Source organism: Trachypithecus francoisi, unplaced genomic scaffold (assembly GCF_009764315.1).
Source record: "Trachypithecus francoisi isolate TF-2019V2 unplaced genomic scaffold, Tfra_2.0 Contig00885, whole genome shotgun sequence".
Classification (NCBI taxonomy): Eukaryota; Metazoa; Chordata; class Mammalia; order Primates; family Cercopithecidae; genus Trachypithecus; species Trachypithecus francoisi.
In genome coordinates, this window is record NW_022680967.1 from 23,071 (window position 1) to 46,371 (window position 23,301).

General features: G+C 43.3%; 1 protein-coding gene across 3 annotated transcripts in view; it reads left to right on the plus strand.

The window, feature by feature from the left end:
* Positions 1 to 23,301, plus strand: part of LOC117089756 (breast cancer type 1 susceptibility protein homolog) — a 48,622-nt gene that overhangs the window by 20,080 nt on the left and 5,241 nt on the right. For 2 of the 3 annotated variants that reach the window (XM_033221305.1, XM_033221297.1), the window contains exons 9-13: positions 8,853 to 9,024; positions 13,635 to 13,945; positions 17,195 to 17,282; positions 21,133 to 21,210; positions 22,033 to 22,073. In XM_033221305.1, coding sequence (XP_033077196.1) covers positions 8,853 to 9,024; positions 13,635 to 13,945; positions 17,195 to 17,282; positions 21,133 to 21,210; positions 22,033 to 22,073 — 690 coding nt within the window. Of the gene's footprint in view, positions 1 to 8,852; positions 9,029 to 13,634; positions 13,946 to 15,229; positions 15,240 to 17,194; positions 17,283 to 21,132; positions 21,211 to 22,032; positions 22,074 to 22,890; positions 23,021 to 23,301 lie in introns of those variants that run through there. The other variant, XM_033221314.1, reaches the window with a different exon arrangement.

The window sequence follows — 23,301 nt, forward strand, 5'->3', positions numbered from 1 at the left end:
AGCCCAGGATGCCCTTGAGGGGGCCCTCCGACGCCTGCTTCACCACCTTCTTGATGTCATCATATTTGGCAGGTTTTTCCAGACGGCAGGTCAGGTCCACCACTGACACGTTGGCAGTGGGGAAATCATGGTTCTCTGTAGCTTTGACTTCTGGGCTCAAGCGATCCTCCTACCTCAGCTTCCCAAGTACCTGGTACCATAGGTGCCCACCAACACATCCAGCTAATTTTTTAATTTTTTTTTTTTTTTTTTTTTTTTTTTGTTTTTTTTTTTTTTTTTTTTTTTTTTTTTTTTTTTTTTTTGAGGCGGAGTCTCGCTCTGTCGCCCGGACTGGAGTGCAGTGGCCGGATCTCAGCTCACTGCAAGCTCCGCCTCCTGGGTTTACGCCATTCTCCTGCCTCAGCCTCCTAGTAGCTGGGACTACAGGCGCCTGCCACCTCGCCCGGCTAGTTTTTGTATTTTTAGTAGAGACGGGTTTCACCATGTTAGCCAGGATGGTCTCGATCTCCTGACCTCGTGATCCACCCTCTCGGCCTCCCAAAGTGCTGGGATTACAGGCTTGAGCCACCGCGCCCGGCCTAATTTTTTAATTTTTACTAGAGATAGTGTCACTATGTTGCCCAAGCTGGTCTCAAATTCCTGGGCTCAAGTGATCCTCCCACCTCAGCCTCCCAAAATGCTGGGATTACAGGCATGTGCAACCACGCCTGGCCTATTTTTTTTTTTAATTGCTCATAAGTCATATTTTCTTTGAAAAAGAGATGGGAGGCTAAAGCAAGAGAATCACTTGAACCCAGAAGGTGGAGGTTGCAGTGAGCTGAGATCATGCTGCTGCTCTCCAGCCTGGGCAATAAGAGTGAAACTCCATCTCAAAAAAAAGAAAGTACATAATTTTACTTTCTGGACCTAATGGTCAAGGCCAATAATTTGGTCACTTATGAAGTAATTAAAAGCTTTACCATATGTGACCATTTGGTAATGTGAAATGTTTATGTACTAAGGCAGAATAGTCTAGAAAAAACATTCAGTATCACAGCATCTAAAAATTAACATCATCTTCATCATAGAACCAGGCTCTGTCTCCTAATTTTTTTTCTTGAGATGGAGTTTTGCTCTGTCACCCAGGCTGGAGTGCAGTGGCACAATCTTGGCTCACTGCAACCTTCGCCTCCCAGGTTCAGGTTCAAGTGATTCTCGTGCCTCAGCCTCCTAAGTAGCTGGAATTACAGGTGCCTGCCACCATTCCCAGCTCATTTTTTTTGTGGTTTTTTTTTTTTTTTTTTTTTTTTTTTGAGACACAGTCTCGCTCTGTTGCCCAGGCTGGAGTGCAGTGGCCGGATCTCAGCTCACTGCAAGCTCCGCCTCTCGGGTTCACGCCATTCTCCTGCCTCAGCCTCCCGAGTAGCTGGGAGTACAGGCGCCCGCCACCTTGCCCGGCTAGTTTTTGTATTTTTTAGTAGAGACGGGGTTTCACCGTGTTCGCCAGGATGGTCTCGATCTCCTGACCTCGTGATCCGCCTGTCTCGGCCTCCCAAAGTGCTGGGATTACAGGCTTGAGCCACCGAGCCCGGCCTTTTGTGTTTTTTTAGTAGAGAGAGGGTTTCACCATGTTGGCCAGGCTCATCTTGAACTCCTGACCTCAAATGATCGGCCAGCCTAAGCCTCCCAGAGTGCTGAGATTATAGGCATGAGCCACCAGGCCTAGCCTTCTAATTTTCATTTGTAGAAGTGGCACCAAAATTTTCCAAGTTCTCATGCAAAAATTCAGGCTCATCTCAGTTGATTTTTTTCATTTATCTCCCACTAAATTGACAACTTCTAGTAGTTAGATTGGTTCTTTGTATTCCTAGCACAGGGTTCTATGAAGGATACATACAGCAGTTGCTGGCGGTAATATTGGTGAGAGTTCTGTACTGGGCTGTGTGATCTTAGACAGTTTGCTTATGTTCTCTGACCTGCCGTAGGCACGTTCTTAAAATGAAGCTGTTCAGACCCCCTCGAATCATCCTGCTGTGGCTTCTTTTTCCCACCTAAATTAAATACCCTTTTAGCTGCTAGTAAGTGAATGATGTTTTTTTGTGAACTTTCTGAAGTTAGATTAAATGAAGTTGAGAAAAGCCTGATATTCTTATAAAGTTATATATGTGTATCATGGAAAACTTAGAAAATACAAATAAACAAAAATCCATGGATGAACCTTGAAGACATTGTGTTAACTGAAATAAACTGGACACCAAAAGACACATGTTATATGCTTCCACTTATATGATATATCTAGTATAGTTAAATTTGGTTACTCTGGGCACATGGTCTATAGATAAGCCTTGCTCCACAAGGAGGAGTTAAAAAAGAAAAAAAAAGAGGCCGGGCGCGGTGGCTTAAGCCTGTAATCCCAGCACTTTGGGAGGCCGAGACGGGTGGATCACGAGGTCAGGAGATCGAGACCATCCTGGCTAACATGGTGAAACCCCGTCTCTACTAAAAAATACAAAAAAAAAAAAAAAAAAACTAGCCAGGCAAGGTGGCGGGCGCCTGTAGTCCCAGCTACTCGGGAGGCTGAGGCTGGAGAATGGCGTAAACCCAGGAGGCAGAGCTTGCAGTGAGCCAAGATCCAGCCACGGCACTCCAGCCTGGGTGACAGAGGGAGACTCCCTCTCAAAAAAAAAAAAAAAAAAAAAAAGATACATTCATAGGACAGAAGGTACAATAGTGGTTACTAGAGACTTGGGGAGGGGGAAATGGGGAGTTACTGTTTGATGAGTACAGATTTCAGTTTGGGATGATGAAAAAGTTCTGGAGATGAATAGTGACAATGGTAATACAACAGTGTGAAAATACTTAATGCCACTGAACTGTACACTTACAGTGATTAAAATGGTAAGCTAGTTGCAATTTGTGTTATCCAGAAATGGTTACCAATTTATTGGTGTATATTCTTTTAGTATTCCTGTGTGTGCACAGGGGTGCTTTGTATATACTTTATCTTTAAAATATATCCAGGAGGCCTGGCACAGTGACTCACACCTGTAATCCCAGCACTTTACAAGGCTGAGGCAGGAAGATTGCCTGAGCCCCAGAGGTCAAGGCCACAGTGAGTTGTGATCAGGCCACTGCACTCCTTTCTGGGCAACCCCTGTCTGGGAAAAAAAAAAAAAAATTAATGAGGCTAAGTGGTGCACACCTGTAGTCTCAGCTACGTGAGGGGCTCAGGTAGGATTGCTTGATCCCAGCAAGTTGAGGCTGGGATGAGCCATGATGGTGCCATTGCACTCCAGCCTGGGTAATATGGTGAGAGACCCTGTCTCAAAAAAAAAGAAATCCAGATAATTCTGTACATAATCTAGCTTTTTCTGGATGATTAAAATTCTTTATTTTTATTTTTTATTTATTTGTTTTTTTTCTGAGATGTAGTTTCGCTCTTGTTGCCCAGGCTGGAGTGCAGTGGCACGACCTCGGCTCACCGCAACCTCTGCCTCCCAGGTTCAACCGATTTTCCTGCCTCAGCCTCCTGAGTAGCTGGGATTACAGGCATGTGCCACCATGACCAGCTAATTTTGTATTTTTAGTAGAGACAGGGTTTCTCCGTTTTGGTCAAGCTGGTCTCAAACTCCTGACCTCAAGTGATCCACCCACCTTAGCCTCCCAAAGTGCTGGGATTACAGGCATGAGCCACTGTACCTGGCCTGAGTTGTTAAAATTCTTAAGTGACTTCATTTTTAATTACTATATGAGATTCTATCTTTCCAGTGTATCATGATTTATTTGACCTATTGCTGAATGTTGAAGGTTTCAGGGTAAGAGGCCAGTTTGCTATTATGTACTTTACTGTAGTAGCATCCTGGTAGCTAAATATTTGCCTACATCTCTGATTATTTCCTTAGTATAAATTCCTAGGACTAGGATTTTCGTGTTTGATACATGTTGCTAAATTGTTCTTTAGAAAGATTAAACTAGTTTGTGATCTTCCAGCCCCTGTGGTAAATGATAGTTCCCATTTTCCTGTACCTTGCCAACATTGGGTGATATCCAGTTTTAAAATCTTCTAAATCTTGCATTGCTATGAGAACTACAATTAGAGAGGGCTTATCATCTACTGCCCATTCTCTGTACAGAGCAAATCCCTCTAGACCTGAAGCCCCTTGGAGTTGTCAAGAAACCTTTGAGATAACTCCCCACTCCGTATATGAGCTGTCACTAGTATTCTCCACTTCTTCAGGATTGCCATGGCAACTAAATTGATGAAAAGATTTAGGAGGCCTTTTCTCTGTTTGCAATTACTATGATCCTTTTTGGATGTGGGTTTGGGACTCTGTCAATATACCCATCGTCTAATTCTGTCCATTGTGTTTTAAAGTTTAAGATTGCAATTTCTGATTACATCTGCCTTAGCCATACTGTATTATGTTTGACATTCAATATACAATGTCCTTGTTTTTCTCTATTTCTGATCTTATTCCCAGAGATGTGTCTATTTGTTCAGGATTCATTTTGCAAAGTGTTTTTACTAAGCATCTACCCAAAACAGCTGAAGTCAGATTTCAGGCTATCTTACATCTAAAGTAGCAGAGGCAGGAAAAACTGTTAAAGTGGAATTTTTTTCCCTGTTTGTACTGAACCGAGAAAAAGCATATAGATGATAGAGAATTCCTAATTTGGTGTCATTGGTATCTGGGTTTTTGTTTGTTTTTACAGAAGACTGATTAAGTATACTTATTCATTAATTTATCTTCTCATTAATAAATACTTGCTGAGGCCGGGCGCAGTGGCTCAAGCCTGTAATCCCAGCACTTTGGGAGGCCGAGACGGGTGGATCACAAGGTCAGGAGATCGAGACCATCCTGGCTAACACGGTGAAACCCCGTCTCTACTAAAAAAATACAAAAAACTAGCCGGGCGAGGTGGCGGGCGCCTGTAGTCCCAGCTACTCGGGAGGCTGAGGCAGGAGAATGGCATGGACCTGGGAGGCGGAGCTTGCAGTGAGCTGAGATGCAGCCACTGCACTCCAGCCCAGGAGACAGAGCGAGCCTCCGTCTCAAAAAATAAATAAATAAATAAAATTAAATAAATAAATAAATAAATAAAATTAAATAAATAAATAAATAAATACTTGCTGAGTGCTTACTGTCTGCTAGGCATTAGGGAGACAAAAATGATTAAGGCAAGATTCCTTCTATCAAGGTCATGTGTTCCATTTGGGTATACTAATGCATTAGCAATGTAAATCAAGTAGTGAGAGATCATCTGTTCCTGATAGGAGGTGGATTATTGGTGGGGACTTCTGTGTGTGTGTTCATGTGTGTGTATGTGATAAAGTAAATATAGGAAATGTTAATTATAGATTCTACGTAGTAGATATGTAAACATTCATTGCGAAGTTGCTTCAAGTTTTCTGTGTATTTGAAAATATTCACAACATGTCAACAAAACTAGCATGATAAAGCCACTATTTGTGCTAAGACTTCAGCTTGTATTTGGATTAGGCTTATTATGTAGTAGTAGGAACATTAGAAATAATTTTAACTCATTAAATACACATGTTTTATGGGAAGGTTATATATCTATTTATATGTAATGAATGTGAACAAACAAGGGTCTACTTCCCTCCAGACCAGTTCCGGCTGCTGTGCTGCACATTTCAGGAGTCTTATTAGAATTAGCCACATTCTGCCCACTTGCCCTTACTTCTTATATTTCACAACTCCTCCTGGTGGGGACTTAAGGAGACATTCAAGCTAGGCCTTGAAAGATGAGAAGAATTTTTTCAAGTGGAAAAAGAGGAGTGGCAGCAAGTAAGGTAAAGGTACAGAGTCATGGAATTCCCAGGAAACATAAAGTCCTGTGTTATGGGAAAACAACTTGTGTGACGCATGTTGGGAGAAATGAGAGATAATTACCAGGGTGTAAAGGGCCTTTTGAATGCTATGTTTAGGAATTTGGACTTTATCCTAATGGCAATAATGACTAACAATTATATAGTGTTCAAAAAGTATAACTCAGCCGTGGTATATCCCTAAGGTTTTTTTGTTTTTTTTGTTTGTTTGTTTTGGTTTTTGTTTTTTTTTTTTGTGACAGAGTCTTGCTCTGTTGTCCAGGCTGGAGTGCCGTGGCACGATCTTGGCTCACTGCAACCTCCACCACCCGGGTTCAAGCGATTCTCCTGCCTCAGCTGGGGTTTCACTGTGATGGCCAGGCTGGAGCACTAAGGGTCTTTATGGAAGAAAAAGACATGATAAACAAGGCTTTTGGGGAACTTCTACAGTAATGTAGCAGTGTTAAAAATATAGATCAGAGCAGCATAGTAGAAATAGAAGACTAGAGCTAATTGAAGGAGCACTTCAGAATTAGAATCAAGAAGTCTTAGAAACCTATTGGTTTTATTCTCCCTAATGTATTTGACCACTTGCCTGCCGGGGAATTTGTCTAAGTTATAAAAAATAATTCCTTTGGGAAACCCAAAGGAAAGTTATCTATTAATAATTACCCCACTACTATTTTTTCTGATTTATGTGATGGCCACATAGAGGTTAGATGTGATGGTTGTGACAGCAGTGACTAATATAGCCTATGAAGCATTTTGGTCAGATATCTTATGTGCTTTCATTCCGGGTTTACTGAGGCAGACCTTGGCTAGGATTTGATCAGTGATGTAACTACTCATGAGTACCACGTGGTGGCAATGGCGTTGCTGCAGACCTTGGCAGCAAAGCAGTGTTAGAGTAGCAATGGAAACCTTTGTGAAGCTAGGAATACATTTTCTGGTCATCAAAACCTCCTGAAAATTATGAACTCAGTATAGCAGCAGAAGGAAGATGGCTTGGTTTTAGTAAAGGGCAAAGTCATTTTTAAGGATCAGAAGAAGAAGAAATGGAGAGTGAAACAGTATGTTCCTGCCCACACTCCCACACTGGACTTTTTGGCAACCATTGATGTTCCTTCTCAAAGTGATTTTTAAACATGTATATTTTGAAGCCAGGCATGGTGACTCATGCCTGTAATCCCAGCACTTTGGGAGGCTGAGGCGGGCAGATCACCTGAGGTCAGGAGTTCAAGACCAGCCTGGCCAACATGGTGAAACCCTGTCTCTACTAAAAATACAAAAATTAGGCCGGGCACGGTGGCTCAGGCCTGTAATCCCAGCACTTTGGGAGGCTGAGGCGGGCGGATCACGAGGTCAGGAGATCGAGACCATCCTGGCTAACACAGTGAAACCCCGTCTTTACTAAAAATACAAAAAATTAGCTGGGCGTGGTGGCAGACGCCTGTAGTCCCAGCTACTCGGGAGGCTGAAGCAGAAGAATGGCTTGAACCTGGGAGGTGGAGCTTGCAGTGAGCCTAGATTGTGCCATTGCACTTCAGCCTGGGCAACAAAGTGAGACTCTGTCTCAGAAAAAAAAAATTGGTTGAGGTGCCTGTAATGTAAAAAAAATTGGTAACAGGTGCCTGTAATGCCAGTTACTTGGGAGGCTGAAGCAGGCAGAATTGCTTGAACCAGGTAGGCAGAGGTTGCAGTGAGCTGAGGTTGTGCCATTGCACTCTAGCCTGGGCGACAGAATGAGACTCCATCTCAAAAATAAATAAATAAAATAAAATAAATTTTTAAAAAGGATATTTTGGAAGACTCCTTACATACCTAAATGCTTTGTTTATCAAATACTTGGACTTAGCACATTCTTCTTTGAAATGGACCAATAAACAACAGGAGCCCATAAGCAAGAAGAACCCATTATTTTAACAGTAGCTATCCTTACAGGCTTTCTTAGGGCTCTTTCTGTTGGATCCTTCCCTCTCACAGGTCCTTGCTAATGATATCTAGGTGGACACATTCTAGATAAGATGTCCCTGTCTAGAATGGCAGCACCATGAGGACTGTATCCTCAATACTAGGACAGTGCCTGGTGCTTAATAGATAGTAAATAGTTGTCTAATTAACTGAGCAAACAGATAGACTCATAGATTATCTTTTTGCTTTTTCTGTTAGAAACTAAAGGTTCAGGTCGAGCACAATGGCTCATGTCTGTAATCCCAGCACTTTGGGAGGCCAAGGTGGACGCATCACTTGAGGTCAGGGGTTCAAGACCGGCCTGGCCAACATGGTAAAACCCTGTCTCTCCTAAAATTACCAAAATTAGCCGGGCATCATGGCAAGCAACTGTAATCCCAGCTACTGGAGAGACTGAGGTGGGAGAATCACCTGAACCTGGAGGAAGAGGTTGCAGTGAGCTGAGATGGTGCCAGCCTGGGTGACAGAGGGAGACTTAAAAAAGAAAAAAAGAAAAGAAACTAAAGGTTCAGAGCATCCCAGAAAAGGAAGAGTCCTCACAAGCCAGTAATCTAGGCAGGATTACTGATAGTATTTTTCTATTTGTTGCATTTTTATAAAATGCCATAGATAGGGGGCTTTTTTCGACATTACATTAGTCTAAAAATCACATATTTTTATATGAACTAACCTAAATGTCTGATGAATCTCACAACACCAAGTCTTTGAAATGTACCTGTATAAATAAAATATTAATAGATTCATGCTAATTTTAAATATCGATAATGTTTAAATACTTTAATTATTTTTTCATTCCCTAGCTTTAAAAGAAAACAACCAACCTCAAAAGGACATCACAATAAATCAAGGGGAGTTGGAGGATTTTTTCCCTCACTAGCATCATTTGGAAATAATTTCATGGGCATTAATTGCATGAATGTGGTTAGATTAAAAGGTGTTCAGCCAGAACTTATAGTTCCATACTAGGTGATTTCAATTCCTGTGCTAAAACTAATTTGTATGACATATTTTCATTTAATGGAAAGCTTCTCAAAGTATTTCATTTTCTTGGTACCATTTATCATTTTTGCAGCAGAGGGATACCATGCAAGATAACCTAATAAAGCTCCAGCAGGAAATGGCTGAACTAGAAGCTGTGTTAGAACAGCATGGAAGCCAGCCTTCTAACAGCTACCGTTCCATCGTAACTGACTCTTCTGCCCTTGAGGACCTTCGAAATCCAGAACAAAGCACATCAGAAAAAGGTGTGTGATGTTGGCCAAACACTGATATCTTAAGCAAAATTCTTTCCTTCCCCTTTATCTCCTTCTGAAAAGTAAGGACCTAGCTCCAACATTTTATGATCCTTGCTCAGCACATGGGTAATTTTGGAACCTTGGTTCTTGTCCCTGCTCACAACTAATATACCAATCAGAGGGACCCAGGGCAGTCATTCATGTTGTCATCTGAGTACCTATAACAAGTAGATGCTGTGGGGAGCCCATGGAATATAGATGGTATACAATATAGCTCTTGCTCTATTGGAAGCTAAGTGGAGTAGGAGAAATTGGTGACAGGCAACCCCATAATTTCAGAAAGCTATGAAAAAATTCTCAGACATATTCCTTATTACACTGGTGTCACATCACAAAGACCTATTTAATGTGCTTCTGATTTATAGGAAGAGACATCCTATACTTCAGGAACTGCACTTTGATCCACAGAAAGCCTAGTGATGTAGAGCTCCTGTTAGTTCAAAAGGAAAAGGAAAGAACACAGAAAGCCTAATTATGCAGCAGAGTCAAGTGCTTTATAGCAGTGTTACAGTTACCAAAAAAAATCTAGATGGACCTCTGAGAGGATGCCATTGGAGTAACCAGGCAAGTGCAGTTGATCAGAGCTAACTTCCTAGAAGAAGTGAGCACTGAGCTGAGGAATAATGGCATAAATGAAGGAAAGTGAGATGGAAATTTGAGTTTTTAATTGGAAAGACAACACATCAGGCAGGTTTTTAAACAGGGGCAAACACATAGACACTTAGGAGAGGCTGGGCATGGGGTCCCCACCAGGATGCTGCTTAGAAACATGCAGGGGTGGTGAGTGCTCTCAAAGTACACTTCATTCCTATCTCAGTGATTCTTTTTTTTTTTTTTTTTTTTTTGAGGCGGAGTCTCGCTCTGTCGTCCGGACTGGCCGGATCTCAGCTCACTGCAAGCTCCGCCTCCCGGGTTTACGCCATTCTCCTGCCTCAGCCTCCCGAGTAGCTGGGACTACAGGCACCTGCCACGTCGCCCATCTAGTTTTTGTATTTTTAGTAGAGACGGGGTTTCACCGTGTTAGCCAGGATGGTCTCGATCTCCTGACCTCATGATCCGCCCGTCTCGGCCTCCCAAAGTGCTGGGATTACAGGCTTGAGCCACCGCGCCCGGCAGTGATTCTTATCTGAGTGTTAAAGTTCCTTCTTCAGCACCCTGTTCCACAGTCCAACTGGGGACTTTAAGGCCTTTCTTTGAGTCTTTCTAGGAACTCAAGTCTGTTACTTATACAGAACAGTGGCCTTGGTCCCCAGTTGTGCCTTGCAGTATTTTTGTGTTCAGGAACAAACAGTAGCTCTTGGATAAAGAAGCTAGCTAGAAACTCTGTTGCTATGGCAGTGCTTCAAAATGTATTTCCTTAAATGCTTTCATTGTAATTATCTTCATTTAGTTCATCTCTCGGATAATGAGAGTTCAGAGTCCCTTCCCTAGTATACTACTCTTCTTTGGGGTGCTTTCACCATCTTCAGTCTAAACACAGACTAGACTTTCAATTCTAATGTGTAAGATACAAAATGTTATTATTGTGTGACTTTGAATATCTGTGTAAATCTACTCTCTCCTCTTTGGTGTATATGTGTGTTTATTTTTTTCTGCAGATCTGTAACTGAAATGCTTCATTTCTGAATCATTTTGGATATCACAGCTTAATACCAGCATAAGTTTTGAGCCTTTTCCTCCCTAAATCTGGTTGAGTCTAACTGAAACTCAAATGAACTTTTTAAAAATAATTTTTTTCGGCCGGGCGCGGTGGCTCAAGCCTTAATCCCAGCACTTTGGGAGGCCGAGACGGGCGGATCACGAGGTCAGGAGATCGAGACCATCCTGGCTAACACGGTGAAACCCCGTCTCTACTAAAAAATACAAAAAACTAAGGCTGGGCGCGGTGGCTCAAGCCTGTAATCCCAGCACTTTGGGAGGCCAAGACAGGCGGATCACGAGGTCAGGAGATCAAGACCATCCTGGCTAACACGGTGAAACCCCGTCTCTACTAAAAAATACAAAAAACTAGTTGGGCGAGGTGGTGGGTGCCTGTAGTCCCAGCTACTTGGGAGGCTGAGGCAGGAGAATGGCGTGAACCCGAGAGGCGGAGCTTGCAGTGAGCTGAGATCTGGCCACTGCACTCCAGTCTGGGTGACAGAGCGAGACTCTGTCTCAAAAAAAAAAAAAAAAAATACAAAAAACTAGCCGGGCAAGGTGGCAGGCGCCTGTAGTCCCAACTACTTGGGAGGCTGAGGCAGGAGAATGGCATAAACCTGGGAGGCGGAGCTTGCAGTGAGCTGAGATCCAGCCACTGCACTCCAGCCCAGGCGAGAGAGCGAGACTCCGTCTCAAAAATAAATAAATAAATAAATAAATAATATTTTTTTTTTTTTTTTTTTTTTGAGGCGGAGTCTCGCTCTGTCGCCCGGACTGGAGTGTAGTGGCCGGATCTCAGCTCACTGCAAGCTCCACCTCCTGGGTTTACGCCATTCTCCTGCCTCAGCCTCCCGAGTAGCTGGGACTACAGGCGCCCGCCACCTCACCCGGCTAGTTTTTGTATTTTTAGTAGAGACGGAGTTTCACCGTGTTAGCCAGGATGGTCTCGATCTCCTGACCTCGTGATCCGCCCGTCTCGGCCTCCCAAAGTGCTGGGATTACAGGCTTGAGCCACCGCGCCCGGCCAATAATTTTTTTTTAAGTAGAGACAGGGACACACTGTTAACTAGGCTGGTCTTGAACTCCTGATTTTGAGCAGTCCTCCCACACCTCAGCCTCACCTTTTTAGAGAGGGTCTTGCTCTGTTGCCCAAGCTGGAGGGCAGTGGTATAGTCACAGCTCACTGCAGCCTCTCGAACTCCTCAAGAGATCCTCCTGCCTTAGCCTCCCAAGTAGCTGGGACTATAGGCATCCGCCACCATACCCAGGTAATTTTTTAAAAAATTTTATGTAGAGACAAGGTCTCCCTATGTTGCCCAAGTAGGTCTCAAACTCCTGAACTCAGGCAATCTTCTCATCTCAGCCTCCTAAAGTGCTGGGGTTACTGGTGTGAGCCATGGCACCTGGCCAGAACTTCTATGCCGGACACGGTGGCTCACGCCTGTAATCCTAGCACTTTGGGAGGCCGAGGCGGGTGGATCACCTGAGGTCAGGAGTTCCAGACCAACCTGATCAACACAGAGAAACTGCATGTCTACTAAAAATACAAAAAATTAGCCAGGTGTGGTGGCACATGTCTGTAATCCCAGCTACTCGGGAGCCATGGTGCCCGGCCTAGTTTATTATTTCTTAATATCTGTTGTCTTCCAGTGTCTTTTTTTTTTTTTTTTTTTGAGACGGAGTCTGGCTCTGTCGCCCAGGCTGGAGTGCGGTGGCTGGATCTCAGCTCACTGCAAGCTCCGCCTCCCAGGTTTATGCCATTCTCCTGCCTCCGCCTCCCAAGTAGCTGGGACTACAGGCGCCCTCCTCGTCGCCCGGCTAGTTTTTTGTATTCTTTACTAGAGACGGGGTTTCACCGTATTAGCCAGGATGGTCTCGATCTCCTGACCTTGTGATCCGCCCGTCTCGGCCTCCCAAAGTGCTGGGATTACAGGCTTGAGCCACCGCACCTGCCTTTTTTTTTTTTTTGAGACGGAGTCTTGCTCTGTCGCCCGGGCTGGTGGCCGGATCTCAGCTCACTGAGAGCTCCGCCTCCCGGGTTTACGCCATTCTCCTGCCTCAGCCTCCCGAGTAGCTGGGACTACAGGATGGTCTCGATCTCCTGACCTCGTGATCCGCCTGTCTCGGCCTCCCAAAGTGCTGGGATTACAGGCTTGAGCCACCGTGCCCGGCCAAAATTACACTATTATAAGCAGTGTTACAGTGAACATTCCTATGACTAAACCTTTGCATACATCTTTTATCTGCCTAGGAGATATATATATATATATATATACACACATATATATATATATATATATACACACATATATATATATATATACACACATATATATATATATATATATACACACACACATATATATATTTTTTTTTTTTTTTTTTGAGACAGAGTCTTGCTCTTGCCCAGGCTGGAGTGCAGTGGCCGGATCTCAGCTCACTGCAAGCTCCGCCTCCCAGGTTCACGCCATTCTCCTGCCTCAGCCTCCCGAGTACCTGGGACTACAGGCTCCCGCCACCTCGCCCGGCTAGTTTTTTGTATTTTTTTTTTCTAGTAGAGACGGGGTTTCACCGTATTAGCCAGGATGGTCTCGATCTCCTGACCTCGTGATCCGCCCGTCTCGGCGGATCTCCCAAAGTGCTGGGATTACAGGCTTGAGCCACCGCGCCTGGCTGTGGATATATTTCTAAAACTAGCATTGTTGACTGAAAGTGTAAACACATGTTAAGGTGTTTGCTACCTAATGCCATATTTCCTTTTTAGGAAATTAGGCTACTTTGGATTTCCACTAACACTGTATTCATGTACCCATTTTTCTCTTAACCTAACTTCATTGGTCGTTTTAATTCTTAACAGAGACCAAAACTCTGTAATTCAACATTCATTGTTGTGTAAATTAAACTTCTCCCATTCCTTTCAGAGGGAACACCTTACCTGGAATCTGGAATCAGTCTCTTCTCTGATGACCCTGAATCTGATCCTTCTGAAGACAGAGCCCTAGAGTCAGCTCATGTTGGCAGCATACCATCTTCAACCTCTGCATTGAAAGTACCCCAGTGGCAAGTTGCAGAATCTGCCCAGAGTCCAGCTGCTGCTCATAATACTAATACTGCTGAGTATAATGCAATGGAAGAAAGTGTGAGCAGGGAGAAGCCAAAATTGACAGCTTCAACAGAAAGGGTCAACAAAAGAATGTCCTTGGTGGTGTCTGGCCTGACCCCAGAAGAATTTGTGAGTGTATCCATAGGTATCTCCGTAATGACTAAGACTTAACAACATTCTGGAAACAGTTTTATGTAGGTACTGTCAATTGATAACCTAGAGGAAGAAATCTAGGAAACAATCATAGTTCTGTGTAATTTAATTTCCATTACTAATTTCTGAAAATTTAGATCTAGATAAAGCTATAGTGTGGATTATTTTATATATATTTATTTGAGAAAATAATTATTAAATATTAGCAGAAAAGCTATACTTTGGGATGATATAGGACTTTTGAATTTGAATTTTCCTTTATATCTGTAAAGGCAAGTAGGTATAGCTTTATTCCCCAGAAGGTGTCTTTTTTCCTCCTTGGCTCACATGGGTGAATTTACCAGCATATTTAACTAAATTCAGACTGGTTCCAAACGTACTGCCAGACAGTAGCATTTCTCTACTGTTTGTTTTTATCCTGGCTTGTAAGACAGTTACTCAATAGTCTGCCCTGCCACGTCTGCCCTGCAACATCCCTTGCTATTAGGATTTTGGCATCACCTTGGGTCCTTAATGCCAGGAATGGGAATTGCTTCACACTGTGGAAAAATACTCATTAAAATATTAAGACCAGTAAAACCTTGTTTCTTTTTGGGCTATTTGTGGATTTCAGACATCCTGAGAAGTTTACCACCCCTGTAATTAATTGTCATTGTCATCACTTCATAATAAAAATAATTTGTGGCCGGGCACGGTGGCTCAAGCCTGTAATCCAAGCATTTTGGGAGGCTGAGGCCGTCAGATCGCCTGAGGTCGGGAGTTCAAGACCAGCCTGACCAACCTTAGAGAAACCCCATCTTTACTCAAAGTACAAAATTAGCTGGGCGTGGTGGCCCATGCCTGTAATCCCAGCTACTCGGGAGGCTGAGGCAGGAGAATCGCTTGAACCCAGGAGGTAGAGGTTGCGTTGAGCCGAGATTGCGCCATTGCACTCCAGCCTGGGCAACAAGAGCGAAACTCTGTCTCAAAATAATAATAATAATAATATAATAATAATAATAATAATTGCGTGAATATTTCTTTAAAACTATGATGAGATAACATACCAGATTATCAAATGGATTCAGTAGTGGGTGTGCCATTTATTGCACACTGAGAGATGACCAAATCATTCTGAGATATCTTTCTTAATATATCCTTGCTAGGATTTTTCATCCTAACTTCTCCATAGGTAGTGACTTAGCATAACATCTCTGGCCAGATGTATCCCACTACTGAAAGGGCAAGGTAAGCTGTGGCTGCCCTGGTAGATACACTGAGTAAGTGCACAGTGCTGGCTGTAAATGTTTTCATCTCATAATCCCATGCCCAGACCAGCAGTTTGCTCTGAAAGGTCTTACCTGTGTCTGTTTCAATGGCTCTTGATCATTTGCCTGCACATCCAGAATTCCTTACTTATTCATTGAAAATTAGCATTCTTTATCCCTTTGTTTTGCAAGTTCAGCTTTTTAAAGATGGCTAAAATGGTCTAATCTTTCTTGGCAAAGGCAATTCTGAGCTGCAGTTTAGACTACAACTGGCTTGGGTAGGTGTTGTGTTTAAATAAGCAAAGAGGAAAACTTTGAGCTCTATTAAGACTTGGTGAAGTGTGGTAAATTTATGATGAAAGCTACTGACTGTATTACACATGATTAATTCTGAAGCCCATATTAAGATGATCTTTTCATCAGTTCAGCATTGCTCTTCTAACAGAACAGTTTCAAGGCTGGGATTTCAGCAATTAATCAGTTCAGAATTGCTAATGATCCTGGCAGAGAGTGGTGGCAAAAGGGGGAGGATGTCATTAGCTTCTCTAGCCTGCATTTTTTCAGCGCCCTGTGGCAGTGTGGAGTAAGGCAACATGAAAGAAAGATGGCCTGACCTTCATGGCAGTATTGTACAGCACATAAATACTGGTGTGGGTGGCTGTGGCTATGGCTAGTAAATGATGGCCCTTGGTAAACAAAGTTATTTATCAGACAATACCTACCAACTAGGTCAACTGTGCCCATAATGGATCTGGTTAATTTCTTTTGCTGCCAATTGATTTTTATTTGGTTGATAGATAATAGCTAGAGGACTCTAAATTTCTTTGGGGAAGAATATGAACCCCTTCTAAGCCTTCTCCTTACGAGAGAATTGATCGCTTTTGCACTGACTTTTAGTAACATCTTGATTTCAGTGTTTTGTAACTATCAGAGGGTTGAGTCTTGGTTTTAAGCCATATATGTCTGTAGCATAACTTTCTGTGTAGGGTAGTTATCTCTCAGCTTATAAAGTGTAGGCTGATAAATTTATAGTACAGTAGAGTGTCACTATGCAAAGAAACTGTCTTAGGGAATCAAATGATATCGGCTATTAAAGCAAAATATATATTTTTTCTTTTTACTTTTTTTTTTTTTTTTAAAGACATGAGATCTCACAGTATTGCCCAGGCTGGTCTTGGTCTCAGACTCTTGGGTTCAAGAGTCCCACCTTAGCTTTGCAAAGTGCTGGGTTATAGGCATGAGCCACCATGTCTGGCCCAATGTATATTTTTTTAAGTTTTAAGTTTGTGGTACATAGTAGGTGTATAATATTATTTTGAATCCTTAGTTGTAATTCTATGTCTGCTCATGTGTACATAATTTTTATTAAACTATTTGAGACTTCAAGTTTTTGTTTTTGTTTTTTTTTGGGGGGGGATAGAGTCTTGCACTCTTGCCCAGGCTGGAGTGCAGTGGTGCCTTCTCGGCTCACTGCAAGCTCCGCCTCCCAGGTTCACTCCATTCTCCTGCCTCAGCCTCCCAAGTAGCTGGGACTACCACGCCCGGCTAATTTTTTGTATTTTCAATAGAGACGGGGTTTCACCGTGTTAGCCAGGATGATCTCCATCTCCTGACCTCATGATCTGCCCGCCTCAGCCTCCCAAAGTGCTGGGATTACAGGCGTGAGCCACCACGCCCGGCTGAGACTTCAGGTATCTTAGAATTTTTTTAAATGTACCCTTTCTGAGAAAAACAGAGACTTAAAGCTAGGATAACTGGTATTATTTGTTTTTTCTTTTTTTTTTTTTTTAATTTTACCTCCAGCCTGGGTAACAGAGCAAGACTGTGTTTCAAAAAAAAAAAAATTCACCTTAAATAGTTCCAGGACACATGTGCAGGATTGTTACGTAGGTAAACGTATGCCATGGTGGGATAACTAGTATTCTGAGCTGTGTACTAGAGGTAACTCATGATAATGGAATATTTGATCTAATTTCAGATGCTCGTGTACAAGTTTGCCAGAAGATACCACATCGCTTTAACTAATCTAATTACTGAAGAGACTACTCATGTTGTTATGAAAACAGGTATACCAAGAACCTTTACAGAATACTTTGCATTTGCTGCATAAAATCACATGAGGCCAGGCATGGTGGCTCACGCCTGTAATCGCAACACTTTGGGAGGCCAAGGTGGGCAGATCACGAGGTCAGGAGATCGAGACCATCCTGGCCAGCATGGTGAAACAATGTCTCTACTAAAAAATAAAAAAATTAGCTGGGCATGGTGGCATGCACATGGAGTCCCAGCTACTCGTGAGGCTGAGTAACGCTTGAACCCGGGAGACGGAGGTTGCAGTGAGCCAAGATCATGCCACTGCGCTCCAGCCTGGCGACAGAGCAAGACTCCATCTCAAACAACAAAAAAAAAACATGAAAAAGTAAGAATATTTGTTGAGCATAGCATGGATGATAGTCTTCTAATAGTCAATCAATTACTTTATGAAAGACGAATAATAGTTTTGCTGCTTCCTTACCCCCTTTTGTTTTGGCTTAAGATTTGGAGTGTGGGCCGGCCATGGTGGCTCACACCTGTAATCCCAGCACTTTGGGAGGCCAAGGCAGGTGGATCACCTGAGGTCAGGAGTTCGAGATCAGCCTGGCCAACATGGTGAAACCCTGTCTCTACTAAAAATACAAAAATTAGCCTGGCATGGTGTTATGCACCTGTAATCCTAGCTACTTGGGAGGCTGACGCAGAAGAATTGCTTTAACCCTGGAGACTGAGGTTGCAGTGAGCTGAGATCGTGCCATTGCCCTCCAGCCTGGCGACAGAGTGAGACTCCGTCTCAACAACAAAACCTGGAGCAAAAGCTGGAGACCCCAGTTTCATGTAACACCTAGTTTGAGTATGTTGAGAGTTTTTCAGGAAAAAAGTCTGATAACAGCTCCGAGATAATTTTAACATATGAAAAAGCAAAAAAGGAAGGGGAAAGATCATTTGTTCTATACCTGTCTCTTTTAAGGTTTTAATTATAACTTGTGTGATACAGGAGACCTCTGGGGGTTTTTAGTTGACTATAAACTAAATCTGAGTAAACATTTCAGGGCTGCTAAAAACGCTTATTTGAAACTGGGCCATATTAACACAAGCATAGGGTCTGGAGCAAGTGAAGTACAGATCCAGAGCCCCACCGTATTCTCCATTGGAGTGACTGCCTGAAAGCTGATGTCTGTTTTAAGCACCGTGCTTGGTTTTTAACATGGTCACTGACAAACTCGGGAGTGTTTATTCAGAGTTAAATCGTAAAGATGCCGAAAAGTAACTTGAAATAATGTCTTTTGAAGAAGAAATGAGAAGATTTAAGGAAATAAGACACTGTCTTCAAGTATCTGAAGAACCGTTATCCGGAAGAGAACTGTTATCTGGAACAGGAGTAAGACTCACTCTTGGGGCTCCAGAAAGCAGACGAGTGCATGGAGGACGCAGAAGATGTAGACTGTGTGGCTTAAGTCTAAAATGTTTCTAACAAAATTGGTTCTCTGGATGTGTTCCAGTCCACTCGATGATGATTCTCTTTTTTTTTTGAAGTGGAGTTTCACTCTTGTTTCCAAGTCTGCCAGAGTGCAGTGGCACCTTCTTGGCTCGCTGCAACCTCCCCCTCCTGGGTTCAAGCGCATCTCCTGTCTCAGCCTCCTGAGTAGCTGGGATTACAGGCATGTACCACCACACCTAATTTTGTATTTTTAGTAGAGACAGGGTTTTTCCATGTTGGTCAGGCTGGTCTTGAACTCCCAACCTCAGGTGATCCACTTGCCTCGACCTCCCAAAGTGCTGGAGTTACAGGTGTGAGCCATCGTGCCCAGCCCATGATGGTTCTTTTCACAGAGATACAGGCACTTGAGGAGAGGATGTAAACCCCTTGGATACATTACCATAGAACTTCTGTGATCTTAGGTTTCTACTTACTCATGAAAATTATACCACAGGGTCAGAGGATAGTGCTCATTGGAGCCAGGTGCCAGAACAAGTTATTACAAACTACTATTTTAGAGAAAAATGTCATTAAAGTTTAATATACCTTAAGCTATAGGTTTGCATCAAAGCTAATGAAAGGTAAAAAGAAAATTTGACAATGCAAATTAAGGCCAGGCACAGTGGCTCACGCCTGTAATCCCAGAACTTTGGGAGGCCGAGGCCGGCAGATCACGAGGTCAGGAGATTGAGACCATCCTGGCTAACACATTGTAACCCCATCTCTACTAAAAATACAAAAAATTAGCCAGGCGTGGTGGCAGGTGCCTGTAGTCCCAGCTACTTGGGAGGTTGAGGCAGGAGAATGGCGTGAACCTGGGAGGCGTAGCTTGCAGTAAGGCGAGATGACACCACTGCACTCCAGCCTGGGCAACAGAGCAAGACTCTGTCTCTTTTTTTTTTTTTTTTTGAGGCGGAGTCTCGCTCTGTCGCCCGGACTGGAGTGCAGTGGCCGGATCTCAGCTCACTGCAAGCTCCGCCTCCCGGGTTTACGCCATTCTCCTGCCTCAGCCTCCCGAATAGCTGGGACTACAGGCGCCCGCCACCTCGCCCGGCTAGTTTTTGTATTTTTAGTAGAGACGGGGTTTCACTGTGTTAGCCAGGATGGTCTCGATCTCCTGACCTCGTGATCCGCCCGTCTCGGCCTCCCAAAGTGCTGGGATTACAGGCTTGAGCCACCGCGCCCGGCGACTCTGTCTCAAAAAAAAAAAGTGCAAATCAAATCTAAAGTAATTCAGTCTTTAAACTCAAACCTAATACATGTGCTACTTTTGAGCTAAAACTGAACTAAAATGTTTAAGTTTAATACATATTATTAAATCAGCTTTTGTAGCAGTTAAACAAAAAACTTCAAAAATTATAAGGAATTCTGTGAAGGAGCATGGCTGCTGCTACTGCTTGCAGATAGCCTGTTGTGTTTAGGATTTAGTTAAATACATTTCTCCTGTTTAAAACTAAATGATCTTTCTTTAGTTTGCTTAGTTCTTCAGAAGGGCCTTTAAAACACTGGGAAATAAACAAGTGATTCTTTAGCTACTGCTTTCTGAAATACTTATATAGAAGCTCTGCACTATATTCTCCTATCCCTCTCAGGGGAATATTAGAGGGTTAGAACTCCCCAGGTAGACATTCTTTTTTTTTTTTTTTTTTTTTTTTTTGAGACTGAGTCTCTCTCTGTCGCCCAGGCTGGAGTGCAGTGGAGCGATCTCCACTCACTGCAGGCTCCGCCTCCCGGGTTCACGCCATTCTCCTGCCTCAGCCTCCCATGTAGCTGGGACTACAGGCACCCGCCACCTTGCCCGACTAGTTTTTTAGTAGAGACGGGGTTTCACCATGTTAGCCAGGATGGTCTCGATCTCCTGACCTCGTGATCCGCCGGTCTCAGCCTCCCAAAGTGCTGGGATTACAGGCGTGAGCCACTGCGCCCAGCCCCCAGGTAGACATTCTAGGGGTGAAAATTTGTCATTACATTGACATTTCAGATTTAGGTTTTCAACAATACTGTTTTCTTATCCTTTCACATATTGCCATCTAGTAATATAGATGTTCTCCATCCACATTAATCAAAACTATTGACATGGATAATTCCTAATTCCTTGAACACTATAATGGAGATCTATAGCTAGCCTTGGCATCTAGAAGATGGGTGTTGGGGAGAGGGAGTGGAGAGACATTCCTCTGGTCTTAACTTTATATCAGCCTCTCCTAGACTTCCAAAGATCCACACCTGCTGGTTATAATTAATGGTGTTTTCAGCCTCTGATTCTGTCACCAGGGGTTTTGGAATCATAAATCTAGATTGATCTTGGGAGTGTAAGAAACTGAGGCTCTTTAGCTTCTTAAGACAGCAATTCCTGATTTAGTTTTCAACTTCTAATCCTTTGAATGTTTTTCATTCTGCAGATGCTGAGTTTGTGTGTGAACGGACGCTGAAATATTTTCTGGGAATTGCGGGAGGAAAATGGGTAGTTAGCTATTTCTGTAAGTATAATATGATTTCTCCCCTCCTCCCTTTAACACCTCAGAATTGCGTTTTTACACCTAACATTTAACACCTAAGGTTTTTGCTGGTGCTCAGTCTGAGTTACCGAAAGGTCTTTAATTGTAACAGTAAACTACCTTTATCTTTAATGCATATCACTTTGTTCAGATAAACTGGTGATGCTGGGAAAATGGGTCTCTTTTCTAACTAATAGGACCTAATCTGCTCCTAGCAATGTTAGCATATGAACTAGGGATTTATTTAATGGTTGGCAGGAATCCATGTGCATCAGGCAAACTTATAATGTTTAAATTAAACATCAACTGTGTCTCCAGAAAGAAACTGCTGCAACAAGCCTTATTAAAGGGCTGTGGCTTTAGAGGGAAGGGACCTCTCCTCTGTCATTCTTCCTGTGCTCTTTGGTGAATCGCTGACCTCTCCATCTCCATGAAAATAGCACGTTCTAAGGCTGGGCGCGGTGGCTCAAGCCTGTAATCCCAGCACTTTGGGAGGCCGAGACGGGCGGATCACGAGGTCAGGAGATCGAGACCATCCTGGCTAACACGGTGAAACCCCGTCTCTACTAAAAAAATACAAAAACTAGCCGGGCGAGGTGGCGGGCGCCTGTAGTCCCAGCTACTCGGGAGGCTGAGACAGGAGAATGGCGTGAACCCGGGAGGCAGAGCTTGCAGTGAGCTGAGATCCGGCCACTGCACTCCAGCCTGGGCGACAGAGCGAGACTCTGTCTCAAAAAAAAAAAAAAAAAGAAAATAGCACGTTCTTCTGCTGTGTGTAACCTGTCTTTTCTATGATCTCCTTAGGGGTGACCCAGTCTATTAAAGAAAGAAAAATGCTGAATGAGGTAAGTACTTGATGTTACAAACTAATCAGAGACATGGTGTCATTCAGTCATATAGTTAAAAATGTGTTTGCTTCCTTCCATCAATGCACCACTTTCCTTGACAATGCACAAATATTCCATGATAATGGGGATAATCAAGAGTTATGCAGGCCAGGCACGATGACTCACACCTATAATCCCAGCACTTTGGGAGGCTGAGGTGTTCGGATCACCTGAGGTCGGGAGTTCAAGACCAGCCTGACCAACATGGAGAAACCCCGTTTCTACTAAAATACAAAATTAGCCGGGCATGGTGGCGCATGCCTGTAATCCCAGCTACTCAGGAGGCTGAGGCAGGAGAATCACTTGAACCGGGGAGGTGGGGGTTGCAGTGAGCTGAGATAGCGCCATTGCACTCCAACCCGGGCAACAAGAGCAAAACTCCATCAAAAAAAAAAAAAAAAAGCCAGGTGTGGTGGCTCATGCCTGTAATCCTAACACTTTGGGAGGCCAAGGCAGGTAGATTGCCTGAGCTCAGGAGTTCAAGATCAGCCTGGGTAACATGGTGAAACCCTGTCTCTACTAAAATACAAAAAATTACCTGGGCGTGGTAGCACGTGCCTGTAGTCCCAGCTACTCAGGAGGCTGAGGCAGGAGAATCGCTTGAACCCAGGAGGCGGAGGTTGCAATAAGCCAAAATCATGCCACTGCACTCCAGCCTGGAGACAGAGCAAGACTCCATCTTAAAAAAAAAATTTGCAGAGCAAACCAGGATATCCTCTGTTCTCATTTGTTCTAGATTTCAAAAGAAAGTCCTTTCTTTGGGGAAAAGAGAAAGGAAAAGGAGTTTATAAAGGGAAAGAAAACATTCATAAGACAAGAAGTGTGCCCACTTGCATATACCTTTGTAGAAAACCGTTCAGTGTTGAAGATAAGCTCTTCATATTAATATGCAGTCCAGTGGCTCACGCTTACAATCTCAGCACTTTGGGAGGCTGAGATAGGAAGATTACTTGAGGCCAGGAGTTTCAAACCAGCCGGGGAACATAGTGAGACTCTGTCTCCACAAAATTTTTTTTTTAATTAGCCAGGCATGGCGATGTGCACCTGTAGTCTTAGCTACTGAGGAAGCTAAGCCAGAAGAATCACTTGAGCCCAGGAGTTCAAGGCTGCAGTGAGCTATGATCATACCACTGCACTCTTAACACTTGCACAGAGCAAGACCCTATCTCTTAAAAAAAAGTGTGTG